The sequence below is a fragment of the Oxyura jamaicensis genome, chromosome 6, assembly GCF_011077185.1.
Source record: "Oxyura jamaicensis isolate SHBP4307 breed ruddy duck chromosome 6, BPBGC_Ojam_1.0, whole genome shotgun sequence".
NCBI lineage: Eukaryota > Metazoa > Chordata > Aves > Anseriformes > Anatidae > Oxyura > Oxyura jamaicensis.
The window spans coordinates 32,285,943-32,301,250 of NC_048898.1; the positions used below are offsets into that span (position 1 = coordinate 32,285,943).

At 52.1% G+C, this 15,308-nt stretch overlaps 1 protein-coding gene across 2 annotated transcripts in view; it reads left to right on the forward strand.

Moving 5' to 3' along the window:
* Positions 1-15,308, forward strand: part of LHPP (phospholysine phosphohistidine inorganic pyrophosphate phosphatase) — an 81,243-nt gene that overhangs the window by 59,494 nt on the left and 6,441 nt on the right. Inside the window, exons 7-9 of one of the 2 annotated variants that reach the window (XM_035330018.1) lie at positions 12,075-12,233; positions 12,563-12,607; positions 13,557-13,559. In XM_035330018.1, coding sequence (XP_035185909.1) covers positions 12,075-12,165 — 91 coding nt within the window. In that variant the 3' untranslated portion in view covers positions 12,166-12,233; positions 12,563-12,607; positions 13,557-13,559. Of the gene's footprint in view, positions 1-12,074; positions 12,234-12,562; positions 12,851-13,556; positions 13,560-15,308 lie in introns of those variants that run through there. The other variant, XM_035330017.1, reaches the window with a different exon arrangement.

Below are 15,308 nucleotides of genomic sequence, written 5' to 3' on the forward strand. Positions count from 1 at the left end.
TGTAGTTCCAGGGACCCCTGCTTGGGCAGGTCCCGTGCTCAGCTTTGATTTATTCCAGCTGCAGGCTCACGGTCACCAAGGGGGCAGCGGGGCAAGCAGCCCCTTCCCCACGGTCACCGCCAGCCCTAGCGGGACGGCTCGCAGCATCCCCAGCCCCCTGGGTCCCCACTAGATTTCCAGCCCGGAGGAGCCGGAGCCGATTGCGGAGTGAAGCCGTGGAAGGACTCCTTTGTTCATGGCACGCCGGAGCGTTAAAATCACAGGGATGGCTAATTTAGGTGAGAAGGCTTTACAGGAAGCAATGGGCAGGGCATTGCTCGCCCCTCTCAGAGTGTTTAATTGCTGCGTTGGGCAGCTCCCATTATCCGGCGCTCTCCGTCTCTGTCAGCACCACCGGAGAGGCTCATGCTTTGTAACAAAGATGTTTGTCTTGCCCAAATTTGTGGGAAGCTGCTGTCATTTCGTACCGCGGAGCTGCAGTGGTGTAAACGGTCGCTGTTACTGAGCTTCGAGCCAGATTTCTGAATGAGGGCTGGAAGGAGGGACCAGCACGTTGCACGCCCACACCCCAGGGGCATTCGAGACCTGCACGACCGTGTCGCTCGTACGGACCTTGCAGGAGCCCCTGGACAGAGCTGTAAGTGTGGTGTGGGGTCACTCAGTGCAAATAATAATAAAAAGAAATGGCAAGTGAAAACTTCTCTGCGTGTATTTGGATGTGGGAATCGTTCGGCTGCAAACAAAGAGCGTCGCTGGATCCAGCCCGCCTGCCTGCGCTGCGTTCGGTCACCGCCGGGCATCTTTCACCCCTCCTGGCTGGTTTCTGGACTCAGTTACAAAACCTGCAGAGGGTCGCACATGTCATCAGCTCCTGAACCAGCCCGAACCAAACGGGTGAGGTTCTGAAATGTTCGCTGCCTTCTCAAAATGTGCCCATTTCTCTGAACTCTGGGCAACTCGGAGCTGCCCCTCCGTTTCCACCCCAGCGAGCGTGTGAAACGGGAGCGAGGTGCACGAGCAGGTCTGGAAGGAGGTTTTCCGTGAGCTGCAGGTAATAATTTACGGTGGGAAAGCAACAGGCAATTAAACCCCTTACACCGCCGAGCATTAATGTTTGGTGCTGTACGTTAGGGCATTGCCTTTAATGTTTCACTTAATGAAGCTGAAGTCTCTCTCCCTATGATCTGCGAAGCCCTTTCCACGCAAGGGCTTGAGTGGTCTGCTTCAAACATGTCTGTAGTTCGCATTTCTACCCACATACCACACACAGCCTACGTTTCAAGCTGCTGCTTAATTGCAGGCTGGGAAAAAGCAGCACAAAGGATTGATCAGCCCTCCCCACATCGCTCTGTGCCGCCGTGAACGCCGTCTGAAAAGGATCGAGCATTCTATTTATTACTTCGTAGACAAATATCTCCACCCTAAGATGCCTCGCAAGAATTTAGCAATATGTGCCGAGTGTGTAGTCCTCTTGGCTGTTCCACCTCCAGTACAAAGTGATCCTTTGAAGTATTTGAAGTAGCAGATTTTCTCAAAGGTATCGAGCACGCTATGTAAATAAATTTCATTTCAAGCCGGGCTGGGTTACAGAAGCAACTCGTCCGCAGCTCCAACCAGTATTATGGGCCTTGCATTCTCTCTTCGCTTGAAACCGAAGCAAAGGGAAGGAACTTGTCTCAACAGAGATGCTTAGATAAAAGCAAGAACTGCTGATACCGAGGAGCAGCAGTCTCAAAGCCGTTGTCCTTATTATTATTATTCCTGTTTTAAAAGCGTACGGCTCTTTTATGGGGTTAGTATTGAAGGCAGGCAGCAAGTTTGGTCCGACCCAAAGAAATGCCGACTGCCAGCCCTAAGCTGGGGAGGTCCGGCGGTAGGTAGAGAACGGTCTTGTGTTCTTCTAACCAATTTAACTTAGCTCTTTTAAGGAAGATATCAACAAACAAGTGGAAAAGTGAAAAAATGGATTATGGAGCAAATTCATTATTTAACAGAAGAAAATTGTATTATCGTAGAAGCTCAACATCAAGTGAAGACTTCATTGCTGGAGACGCAGTGCAGACAGAAAAGGAACGCTCCTTCACCCAAAAGTTCACCGCCCTTAATCCAGGAGGGGCTGTGTGGAGCCATCAGCAGGCTTGCAGATATTGGGAAAAAAATTCCCAGGCAGATGAAGTCTCATCCCCTCAGCACTGTGGAAGTGGAAGCAGAGGCAGGCAGACATTCACAGCGTGCAGCCATCCAAAGAGGAGATTATGAACATCTAATTTACAGGGTGATGTAAGCAAATGAGCCGGAATATATTGGCATAGCTGTAGCCAAGTTTACTCTTCAGAAGGGGCAGAGGTTTCTGAAGAGCATCCCCACATTAATTTGGAGGGCTGTACATGCTCAGGATGCAGTGAGCCAATTCAGAAGGGGTACATAATGCTGTACAGGTGCGTGTATGGAAGAGGAGCACGTGTAAGCAATACCCAGCACTTGGGCTGAACACTCACCAGTTAGTTCAAGAGCTGACTCCCCTCTGTTACATCAGTTAAAAGCAGGAGCGTGTTCAGAGGCAGGTGGGTTTCTGGCATCCTTGGGCGCAGTGAGCTGGATGTAACGTTCCTTCCCCAAGTGTAAACCCCAAGTGCCTGATCCTGCTGCCTCCCAGGCACCTCTCCATCCCTCAGTGTGTCTTTGGGGCGCTCAGAAGCAGGATTGGGCAGAGATCTCTGAGCTTGGTGCGTGTCGTGTCCTTCATTTGGGGTCACCACGTTCCTGCTCACCATGTGGTCACCGCTACCACCTCCTCTCCCAGCCATCACAGGCTAAAGAAGCCAAATGCTATTTGAAAGATGTAACCCTACAAAAACGTGTCTCCTGTGCAGGGTGCTGAGCCTTCCCCTCCATCTGTGGGCAGGGAGGAGAGCGGTCAGACAGAGCCCACGGCAGGGCTGCGCTCACTCCTCGCTGCGTGACCTCCTGCTCGCCTCGTCCAGGCTGATTGGTTTTGCAGCCAAAGACCTGGAGCGTGCCTTAATTTTCCAGCTTAAGTGCTTTTTTGGCTTCTCACATGAAGAAAGTTTAGAAGCGGTGAGGTGCTGGCTCCTCACACGTGAGCAATTTGGCTGCTGCTGCGTTGGAGGAGGAGGAGAGATTGCACACGTGCCTGCCCTGTCTTCTGCAGTTCTTGGGAGCTGCTTGGATATTCTCATGGTTCCATTTCAGATGAGGACTGTGTGAATTAGCGAGCACCATATGATGAGAAATACTGCTGTCCTGAGGGTAGCTCTGATTCTGGTTTGGTGAGAAGCAGTCTTTTAATGCTTCGTCTTTGAGCGTGTCTGATACAGAGGGTTGCGACTTAGACCCAATGCTTAACTTTCTCCAGACAGCATTCCAGATCTTACATCAAGACTTCTTTCTCTTGCAATCTGCGAAGCTCCTCTCTTGCAAGTACCTGGGTCTACCAGATTCTGTGACTTTAATCCCCATGGGATGCTCTGCAAAGGCAGGAGCCAGCATTTTACACCTTTAATAGGGATTATGTGAACAATGCGTTAAAGGAAAGCCGGGAAATATTCTCCTAGGCTAAGGTCTTTAAAAGCACCTCGCAGCAAGATGCTGAGCCTCCAGTTCAGCCCCTGAAATCAATCATTCCCACTCCTGTGTAACATGAAGTTCCTTTACTGCTAACGCACCGGTTGCGTTTCAGACGCACATCTGTTTGTGTGCGTGCACAAGGAACTGTTTGTGTCCACATTCTTTCTTGGGGGCGGTTAAAATGATTTTCTACTGAATTGAGTAAGGTCACTTGGCAGAGCCGCTCGGGTCATCAATAATTAAACCGCGCAGGCAAAGCCGAGTCTCCCGGTGCTTGCAAACACCCCGTCAGGCCGTGTCGTTTGGCAGAGCAGGGGCAGCTCTGCGATTTTCTCACCAAACGTTCCTTTTACTTCCGAGGGGGAGAGGGAGACTTGCTTTTATTGCAAACATCTGTGCGGTGCTTGCGCTGGGGCACGAGGTGCACCCACACGCAGTGCCTGATCCCACAGCTCACCCCCACTGGGGGCAGGGGCCGTTCCCCTGCACAGCCGTGCCTGGCATCGATGGCTTGTTCCCCCCCCCCGTGCTGGCAGGATTTATGTCGGTTAACTGTCTGAAAGTTAGGCAGTGGTTAAGACCAGCCTTTTTACACCTAACTAGCTGTCGAAGAGCTTGTTCCCAGGTATGGGCTTGTCATCTCTGTTAGGTAGAGGCAGCAGGAAAAAAATCTGCTCTGCCAGAGGAATTTTCCTATCCAGACTTGGTGTCTGAGGAGATGGGATGAACACGGGATGTTTGCCCTCGGAGGAACCCCGCTGTCACCAGGAGGAGACTGCTGAAGAGGTTCCCTTGAGCAGCCCGGGCACAGCACCTTGCCTTTAGACAGGCAAAGCCGGGGGCACTGCATCTGGGCCAGCGTGACGGGGAAAACCCAGGGGGAGGAGGAGTGAAGGTGCACCTCTACGGAGGCTTCCCATTCCCATTCCCATTCCCATTCCCACTCCAGGGGCTAGGCAAAACGCTAGACGTGCTCAGGCAACCCCTGCTTACTGGCAGTCCCGGGGTTTAGTGCAGTACTCGGTATGGTTTAGCAAGCCTGGCTGCTTTTTGGTGTCCCTTGGTACAACTGCAGCGATGCTCTGGTGAAGGCAGTGGAGTTAAACTCAGAGCAGTAAATCTCTGCTTCCATTTACCGCACCCCGGGGATGTCACCGCCAGGGACGGGTGCGCAAGCTGGAGTCATTGAGGGTTTGCGGAGTCGCTCAAGTGGTGGGAGAAGTCCGTTGTGTATGTTGCTACATCTGTATATGTCCTATACAGCCCATACAAAGACTTTCAAAACTTTTAATCCCCAAAGCTCGTAATCTTGCACGTTCACATGTGCTGTATTTCCTGAGAGAGAAAATAAAGAGGGATGGGTGGGGGAATACGGCTGCCTCCGTCATCCGCTTCCTCGCTGTGTATTCCGAGGCTGGTTGGTACGGTGTATTGTACAGAAGCGCCAGGGGACTGGGGTTATCCAAGGGATAATTTACAACTGGTGTGCATAGAGGCCGTGCCTGTAAAGAGAAGCATAAGAGCTGTGTTGACCAAAGCTCAGTGCAGTGCCCACTGGCAGCCTCCAGTCCGTGATCTGTCCTGGTCTCCTCTGCTCCTCTTGCCTCTTCTTCTCAGCATCCCTCTGGCAGAGGTGTTCAGGCACCGCCCCAGCTCTTCTGCACCAGCATCGCTGCCTGCCCTCAGCTGCAGAAAATAAAAACAAGATCTAGGTAATGTTCCTAGCATTAGCCAAGCTCTTTTAATTATTTTTTTTGCAGGAAGATAACTCCCTATCCACTCCATCTCGGTATTTCCCTGGGTGGCAAGGCACATTGCCTGGAGAAGTGTTGTACCTAAGCCTGTTCCTTCTGTTGGGTTAAAACTGTAGCAGTTGAACTTAAATGGGACCAATTAAGAGGCAAGCCCACAGACTTCCCTCAGATGTTAGCAAACAATTTGGCTGGTAATTTCTACCTGTTTGTGGATGCTTGAATTTAAACGAGTTGCAATTAAACACAATTAGCTTTGTGCACTCTTCTGGGAGGCAAGAGAAGAGCGGTGGAGGTTGCTGGGTGTCTCTGGCAGGGGGTTGCTCTCCTGGAGCTCCACAGGCGCGGTGACCAGGAGGGGATGGCACAGCAAGGTGCTCTCCAGGAGCCACCCACTCCTGCAGCAAAGTGGGAGGCGTCCTTGGCTCCACGGCTTATGGTTAGGACTTTTTGTTGAAGGTGCCCACCTCTACGAGCAAAATCATCATCCCAAATGACAAAAGAAGGTGCTAGCTTCTTCTCAAAGCCATTGCAGCAGCTCTCCAAAATCTGGTGTTTCAACCAGAAAATCCTCTCTTTCTGGGGAACGTCTGGGTGTGACATGAGATATGAGGGTCGAGGCACAGAGTTCCCTCAAGTTTTAGGACCTGATCCAGCACGGGATGCGTTTAATCAGGTGCTTTTGTGGCAGGTTTGTCTCATCGTAGCGTCAGGAAACGTGCTGTACAGGCATTCATCAGCTGCACGGTGGTGTGCTGTCAGTCATTGTGATTTATCTGGCTGTTCGGTGCTGAGCTGATTAAATTGCTTGTTCAGTGAAAGCGAGACTTTCACTCGTAGCCCTGACTGAAGTTATTGCATCTGTCCAAAGAAACCAGCAGAGGTTAACAGCGTCTGTTTACATTCCTCATAAAGAAAATCTTGTTAAGCTCTGTCTCACATATTTTACAGCCGTGGTAAGAGCCCCTGAAGAATACATTGTCAGGAGGAATGGTTTTAATCTTTTTTATCTAATTTTATGCAGCGGGAGTGTATTCTGCTTAATTGGGGAGTTAGCAGGAATTCTGTGTTGTGACACAAAGAGATCCCTTGTACAAACACAGGGAGATTTGGGGGGGATGATTTCTTGCTCGCTCTCACAGAAAGCTGTGCTGCTGAAAAGGTCAGCGATCGTGGGACATGCAGTGTTACAGATCAGGTCTGCCAAATGACTGCAGCTTTGTACGCTGGAATGCAAGCTCATTTGTCTCTTTCAAATTAACTTCTGTGCCTTGCTTTGGCCCTGCCTGTTGTTTTTCCTACCCATCCCTATTCTTAAAGAACTATGCAAAAGCTAATTTTAGTCTGTGATACTAATCGTGCATTGATCGATTCCCAGCTGCTCGTCTCCGAAGTCAAGTTTCTGCAGGTCTCGGGTTGATCTGAACGGTGCAGCTGCTTTCACCCCCGTGGCCGTGACCATCCATGTCGGCCACCTCCGTTTAGACTTTCATCCGCTAAACCTTTCCTGTTTCGTCCACGCAGTAATCCAGCTGTTTCCTTTTTGTTCTCCACATGTTTTGTTGGAAACGAGCGTAGATGAGGCATGTGTAAAGCCATTCCGACCGGAACGTGGAGTTGCCTTGTGCCGCATGACGTGCGTGCTCGGTGCGCAGACTGAGCACACCCCCGTGCTCCCGTCGCGGCGTTGGGCTCTCAGCCCCGCAGGACACCCCAGGACCCAGCGGGCCTGGTTTGCCTCACAGACGCGCTGCAGCTCAGATCCCTTTTGCAGACATGGTCCCCGTGATGGGGCTGCTCAGGGTGGGCTGCCAGTGATGCCTGATGCCCACCCTGACCCATGGACTAAAAGTATTGGTCCCCACATCCCCGCTCTCTTTGGCATGTCTTTGGAGCTTCATTCTCTTTCAGGACTCCTAGTAGCTCTCACAAAGGGACATGCAAGCCAGATCCCTCCATCCATAACAGACACCTTGTTATATCTCCGTTATACCATCGCAGCTGCTACAGGGCACAGAAGATTACAGAGCAGGTCGGGGCGATTCAAGACCATCCTGATAGCTGCTGGGCCTACACAGGGCAGCTAGCTTGTCAGAGCAGACCTGTCCAAGTGGAAATGTCACCCCCCCAGTAAGTGAACCTTCTGGTTCTTACAGAAGCTGATTTTTCCCTGCCTCTTGTGATCTGGGATGTGGTTTTGTGCTTCACCAGGAGGAAGCCATCTCTACCTGCTAGTCCCTGATACCATGCTAGAGCTTTTCGTACCAAGTGGCCGAGTGAAGAGTTAAAATCATGGAGCCAGCTTTCTGCAGCAGCCTGCTCCTGCTGTTCCCTTGATGTCTCACATGGAAGCATTGATCTGAACTAACCAGTTTAGTATGGGTGGAGGATCTGGCTCGGAGCACACAGAGCTATAGATAGCTGCTGAGCTTCTGTAGCACTGACAGTGACAAATGGTCCTGGCGAGAGGAGGGTGTTCAGTCCCCTCCTGAAGGTGCCTTGATGGACATGAGTAAATACGAAGTCTCAAGACCTCTTTCCATGTTGCACCAAGCTAAAGATACTTTGATATTTCATGTGTTGTAGTGTACCGATCATTTTGGGCTACATTTTCTTTGTAAGAATGTATTCCGCCTTTCTCCATGCTCTGAGGAGCAGACACAGATTGTGTGTGCCCAAATCCCATAGATTTAATCCACTACAGTGCTCCGCTGTTGCATTTTCACCTCCAGGTGCAGGGGGTGACAGCGTCCTGCCTGCAGCACCTCTGGTACCATGAGGGCTTGGTCAGGCAGGTGGCACTACGGTCCCACCCAGATGGGTGTCTGACCTGGGTGAGGAGACGGCGTGCTCCTCACCAGGCCTTGGCAGAAGTCTCCTCCTGAAGGAGGCTGCCTCAAAGACCTGAAACTGCCCTGTCAGGACAGGTTTTCTCTCTGCAGTAGGATGACCGCACAGCCCTGACCCAGGAAGGCCACCCTGGATTTCGGGCAGTGCCTGTGCTAGGCAGCTTCTTTCCCTGACTAGATGTCTCCTCTACCAGCAGGGTAGCCGCATAGTGGCCTTGCAAAAATCCAGTGCCAAAAAATTCATCTCACAGACAGAGCAGGGGGCTGTCATGACCAGCCCGGGCTGCAAAACGTCCCACGTGTGTGCACCTAGACCATGGTGCTAAATCACTCCGAGGAGCCCAGGCTTCACCGAGGAGAGGGTTTCCCAAGGCTGTAGTTGATTTTTCACAAGCAAGTTTGTGAACTGGCCAAGATTGCTGACAGCTCAATATTCAGCTAGAGAATATAATTTTCTGTCAGTTTGATTTATGTTCTTCTCTGCAACCGGAGTCCCGTGTAAAACAAAACCAGAAGGAGTTTATCTTCAAGTTAGATCAATCTGAGTTTATTCTTCAATTTACCTAGCAGATTAAATATGTTTTTAAGTTTTTGTGTTTCTGGAACACGAAAGAGAAAAGTGCTCAATGATACCCTTCGCTTTCAGGTTTGTGACCTGCCATTGTGATGCCTGTCCTAGTGCCTTTTGCCTTTTCATAAAGGCAAAATAAGCAATTGTCACTGAACGAGGAACCAAGCTGAAGCTGGGGGAGAAGGATCGGCCCTTGGTGAAGTTCCTGGCTGGCCCTGTCCAGCAAGGCCCATCCAGAAGACACGCTGAGCCCAGCAGGGCTCGTCCTCCAGCCGCTCGGTGCCCATGGCCCAGGCCCTGGCCCAGTTTCCCGTCACAGCCCTCTGCTGCCCCATTTCTGACAGGCCTCGGGCTCGTTTGTCTGCTTCTGTCTCGGCGTTAGTGCTTGGGGATTATTGCTTGCAGGTTCTTTTTGAAAGAGCTAAGGAAAAAAAAAAAGAGCAATGTTTCTTGGCTATGTGTTGCCCTTGTGAGTTACAAAGCGTTCTACAAGACAAAGGCCGTGGCCACAAGAAAAGGCTCCTGGGGTAGCACCGAGAGGAAGACGAGCTCCTCGGCTCAGCCTCAGGAGAGGCAGGAGAGCAGGGAACTTTGTTGTATTTCAGGGCTCTGCCTTCCTATGGAGCACAGGCCAGTTGATTTATTGCATTCCCCCCCTTAGTAGAGACGAGCAGATGTAATCACATGAAGTGCCTCAGAAGTCTAACTCCCAAACATGCCGCGGGTCAAAATAAAATCAATGTGCCGTCCCCGGTGTGAGGACAGCGCCGTGCCCCATGGCCGGCCCCACCACAGCGGGACCCTTGTTCAGCCAGGCCATGCAGGAGGCCACCGGGCTGTGCCTGCACCCCTCTCCTCATGGGAGACATCGGCTGCACAGGGCTGCCGAGCCCCCTCACTCCTTGTGGGTGAAGCCCCTAACACTGTGAAAAATACCAAAACTCTGGGGTGAGAAGCCGGCTGCCTGTCTGTCTGCAGCACGGGTAGCACAAGAGTAGGCCGGGGTAACCCTGCAGCTGTAGCCGGCAGGGTTTGGGGCTGTAACGCAGAAGAGCAGACGTCACTTTAGGTATATATTAGGTATATTTTATGTATGTATTAGGTGTATATTAGGTGTATATTGGGAATAACAGGGGCGCAGCGGGTGGCAGTGCAGCCCATGACCGGAGCAGGATGCTGCTGGGCTGGAGGAGCTACCCGCGGGCTGGCTGCAGTCCTCTGGGGTGGCCACGGTGTGCCTACCACTGGGACCGCCTGCAAGCTGCCCGGCCTGAATCTGCAGCGAACTTGTCAGAGGTGTTGTAGCACCTGAGCCTCACTTCCCGGTTCGCTCTGTTCCGGTATATGTACAAACACCCAGCCCTTTCACAGCACACGAGCCTATGCAGCGCGTCTCCTTGCTCGCCAGAATTTAGAAGCTGAGTTCTGGGTGGATTTCTGTATCGTTAGCACAGATATCAACTGCAAGGTCCTGTTAATAGATCAAAGAGTGCAGAGTAATTGAAAAATTCTTGAAGCTTTCCTTTCAAGCAGGTCTTAAAATTTCCTTTTAACATATAAGCAAGGAAAGAAACATTTTGCAGGGTGTAGAATGAAAAGAAGTTTTGTTCATTACTTGTTTTTTGGATCCCCACTCAAATTAAGGATTATTGCCAAGAACCGAGTATTTTACCATACCCCAAATGTCTGTATTCATGAAAGATTCTTGGTTAAATCAGGGAGTGAGTAATAATTGGCACATGAAAATTGTGTGTATACTGGATTTTTACTCTGTTTATATTTTTTTTTTCCATTGCATTTTATAATTTGCTTTACCTTCAGCGATCTAAATTCTTCCTTGGTTGAGGAACATCTAAAAATCATCATAATTACTGCTCATATTGCACCCTAGACTCGTAACAAGATAGAACTTGGGGAATTAAATGAAGACCTGTGGCATAACCTTCCACCTTTTAAATGAAATGCTTTCACAGCAGCCAGCACCAAAATCTGCCTCCCTGCGTCGGACGCCACTTTGTAGGTGACACAAAGAAGCCTGGACAGCAGGGGCTTTTCTAGTTCCTGGCTGTAACTTCCCAGCAAGCAAAATCTGGAGCAGCGTGGGCTCCCGAGAGAGGCTCTGCCTTTGTGAGAAGCTCGTGGAGGCAGGAATGAGGAGCGCAGCTGAGAAATGAGCAGAAAGGAAACAGCCCTGGGGAGCTTTAGCGCTGGAACCGAAGGAATAACTTGGTACTTGTACAGACAAGTGCTCAACAAATTCTGCAAATCGTTAATAATAATAATAATAATAATCTCTGCTCCCATGCATCCTATGGGAAACGTGTGTTCCTCGCTGAGAAAACGGCCCTTGCTAAATAAAGTTTTGCCCTTTATAGGAACCAAGGGAGATAGGAGCTGGACACGAGGGCTCTCCTCTCTTTCCCAGAGGAAAGCCATTAAGCATATAAAATGCATATGGTTTCTGTTCAGCAGCTGTTGGCTTTCTCAGCCCCTGAGCCAGAAGAGGGCCATAAGGTTTGGAAGAGCTGACTGGGCTGTTGCTGCCTCCTGCATCCGCCCCTATCCCAGCCCCATGCTGCTGAATCAGGAAACTGGACGGCGCCTCTGCGCCCATGGCCACGGGTATCTGAAATCGCTGCAAATGTGGCTTCAAGCTGCTGTGCTCTGGGGTGGTGACTTGCATAGCCGTGTGAGCCTGACCCCTCTTACGGCCACAGAGGGAACCACCACCGCCAGGTTTACAGGAAGGCGGTGGTCCTCCAACATGCAACCCCAGCTGAGCCTTCCCGTTCATTAAAGCTGCGTACAGACCTCTCATGTTCCTGGGTCAAAGTGAATTCTTTTCCTTACCTATTTCTGGAAAAAAAGCATGGGAGAATAACTGTTTACACAATTTCATAGGATCCTAGGCTTACAGTGAGGTGACTCCCTATGATCCTTGTCTGATACTGCTGCTTTCTGACTGAAAACGAGCCACATAAAAACAGTGCGTGCGTTTTGATTAGGTAGGTGATGATGGAGAGCATCGTCTTCACAAGGCTTTGCCCAGCAAAATAGCCCAGTGCAAGTATATGGTATCTGCTGTAGCACACAGGGAAGGTCAGAGCGTGTGGGGAAGTAAGGAGAGAAGAGGGGATAAAGGGAGGAAAAACAGAAAAGAGAGGACTCTGAGACCCACGCTCAGCCAGGGGTGCTCCATTTGGGGCCACCCTGAGCTACCCCGGGCTCTGCGAGCAGACGCAGAAGGACCGCCCGTGTGGGGGACCTGGCGCGGAGTCTGCCCGCTCTCACTTGTCCCTTCTGTCTCCTTCACAGGCCTTGTGACGAAAACCACCCCCAGGTGAAGCCTGACGCCTACGTGAACAACCTGGCCGAGGCGGTCGACGTGATCCTCAGCCAGCTGTAGCACCGGCGGTGCTGTGGCAGAGTTAAAGGATCAAGGACGAGGCCGGGCACGTCGCGCTGCCACCAGCTGCTCAGTGTCCGATCTCCATCTCCCACGGGTGGGAACACCTGTGTTTCTAAACGTTTCATGTAAAGGTCCTAAAACCAGATACTAACCTCAGCAGAGGGGACACTGAATCTCCTCTCCTCTGTGCACTTTTTGAGATTTCCTCCCCTCGGTGCCATACAAGCACCAGCACAGACGGAATGAGCGGTCCCAGAAGCACCGCGTGCCACCAGGCTCTTTCCGTCTGACCCAGCCTAATTCCAGCCACCAGGGTGAAGCTGTGAGCTCCTCGAGGAGCAGGGATGGCTTCGGCAACCCAGATCCCTTCGCTTTGCTGTGTAACTCGCCAGCGCTGTGCCTTTTGGGGTGCCTGAGACGGGGTGAGGATGTCCTTGAGATGAGCACGGCTCTGCGGGGTCTGGCTGGGTACCAGCAGGCTCCCACAGAGGTACGGACATCACAAATCCCTGCCGTGGGAGAGCTCCAGGCACATTCGGCAGGCTGGTAGTTGGGTTTCTGCCCCCATTAGCCGCTGTCTGGCACTGCCCTGGGTTAGAGAGCGGGAATTTGGTAATGCTGTGACAAATCATGGAATAGTTGTGTCCTCGTGTCAGTAATAAATGCAGTCCTGTGAAGCTGGCCCTGGTGGTACTGTGTTCAGTTGACTCAGCACCGGCAGGGGTTTCTCTGGGGTCCGAAATGCTTTCCTAGGAACAAGCTGGCACGCAGCCCCTCACCGGTGGGGACACGGGGCCGGTGACTTTTCCTTTCCTTCAGAGGGGTCAGGCAGGCAGATGCAGGTTTCAGCAGGACGTGGGTTTCCTGCCTTCTCCTGCTCCAGTCCTGGTGGGCACTGACCCACACGCAACTCCAGACACATCCAGCACCGGCACCGTGTGCCCGCGGGGCACCTGCACCCCCAGCTCAGCCACCTCCTGCTGCTGGGCAGCGCTCAGCATGCCCAAGGCGATGCACCACCACGCAGCAACTGGCGGATGCCTGGGGCTTTGTTTCTCCCTCACCTGGCAGTTTTGCAGCCTTCCTGCTAGCACCTGCACACGTTGCACCTGGCAAGAAGGGGCAAGGGCTCAAAATGGGGAGAAGAATTAAAGATTTGGGATGGCTTCCTCGCACCCTCCGCCCCAGGGTGTGCCCAGCCCACCTTTGCAGGTCACCCTTTTAGGGACAGAAGTCCCCGGTCAGCCAGCTGGGTCAGCAGCTCTGCACCCCCTTGGTTCTCAGGCAAGCCTTTGTGCTGTAGAGTGGAAAGGAATGAGACCGTTTGAATTTTAACCTGTTTCGGGCCTCCTGTGGGACTGCAGGAAGGTTACTTAAACACACGTAACGGTGTGTGCGTGCGCACACATACGCATCGATTGGGCAGCGTGCCCTGGCTGCATTCGGCTACTGCTGCTGGAGTTTGCAAGGAGGTGAATGATAATTCCCGCCGTGCTTCCGACAGTCTGAGCAGCGTGAGATCGCCCCAGGCGCTGAAGGACACCGAAATGTTGCTCTGTGTTCCTGGAGGAGCCTGCGAGCCGCAGCCGGGCGCATTGGAGATGCTTGTCTTCAGAGCTACCAGCTGGCTGCAGAGCCGCACTGCACCCCGTGGGGACAGACGGGGAAAGTGGGCTAGGGAATGAATTATAACAAAGTAAACTGCATCTGGGAAAATGACCTTAGTGCAGACTTTCGGTCTGTTTTTGTATCTTTCATCCTCCGGGTAGCGCTTCAGCCAAAGTCTACAGCACTGCGCGCATCCACGCACACGCGAAGGGCACCTTAAAGCCCGGTCCAACATCAGGGGCACTGAGGAGCTTTTTTATCCTGTAATTCTTCCTTTTTGTTCCTACACTAAGCCTATCGCGTCAGTCGGACTAAACTCAGGCAGACAAACATCCTGCCGTCTGTCCTCAGCCTTTTTACTTTGTTTGCTCCCTGAAGGAAGCGCAGCCCCTCTCCGTTCGGCTCTACCAAGTGAGTTACTGCGCACGAAGGCTGGAGGTGGCTCTTGCCCTGTTTCCCCAGGGAGCTCCCCACGTGCCTGTACCCCGCTGCGGGCTCCTGGTCTAGCTCAGGTTTTATTTCATGGGATGGGACGTTAGCCCTGACCTTAAACACAGCGCATAAGGTGCTGCGGGGCGCTCCAGCTTCGAGGTGCGTTTCACCGTCACCTCTTTGGGCCGCCCTGCAGCTGAATGACGACCGAGACAACTGCATGGAGCCGGGGGGATGTTCTCCCCCAGACTCTGGGGGGGATGCACAGCACCACAAGATGCCCATTTTGGGGGCCTAACTTGGGGCAGGGGCACCCTCACCTGGCACCGACCCCGCGAGACAGCCCCCCACCCCGGCGCGCCCGGCCGCGGGAGCACAGAGAGGCGAGACGCCGGCCGGCCCGGCCGGGGGTTATTGAACCAGGAAGCTTTATTTACACAGTAAAAGTAACAAGCAATTTCCTGAGAATGAGCTGCTCTAGTGCAATCAAGTCATGGAGAGGGTACAAATCAGCAGTCTTCTCGCCCGCCCGGGGAGAGGGCAGCCTGCAACGGCGGGGGCACCTTCGGCAGCCCCTCCCCGGGTGCACGCACATACCTCTGCGCTTGTGCAAGTAACAGGGAGACTTTGCTACTACAGGTCATAGCTTCAGAAGGCTTATTTTCATTTTTTATCTTTTTTTGGCCATCCTCTTTTGATTTCTTGAACATCAAAACCATAAACTCCGTCAAGCACTGCTACAATCCTCTAATGTCCTACATGTCTGTTGTCCTGTTCGGCCAGGAGCTTTAAACAATGCACTTGAAACACGACTTCATTGGCCAAGTAGGCTATGCTATAACATGAAGAATTACAATCTATGTTACAAACACTTCTTTTTGTCTTTTTCTTTCTTTTAAAGGTGTCATCTTTCGTAGAACAGGCTCGAAGAGCTGCATCTGCACACACACAGCGAGCTCCCCGCGTGTGTTACCGGTGCTAGGAACCTTCCCGTTAAAATCCCGCGGTTTTGTTTCTTTCAGGAATCGCAGCGATGAAACCTTATTGCTGCTGCTAAAGCTTGTCGTCGTCCTGCAACGGCTGCTGAGCGGGCTGGGCCG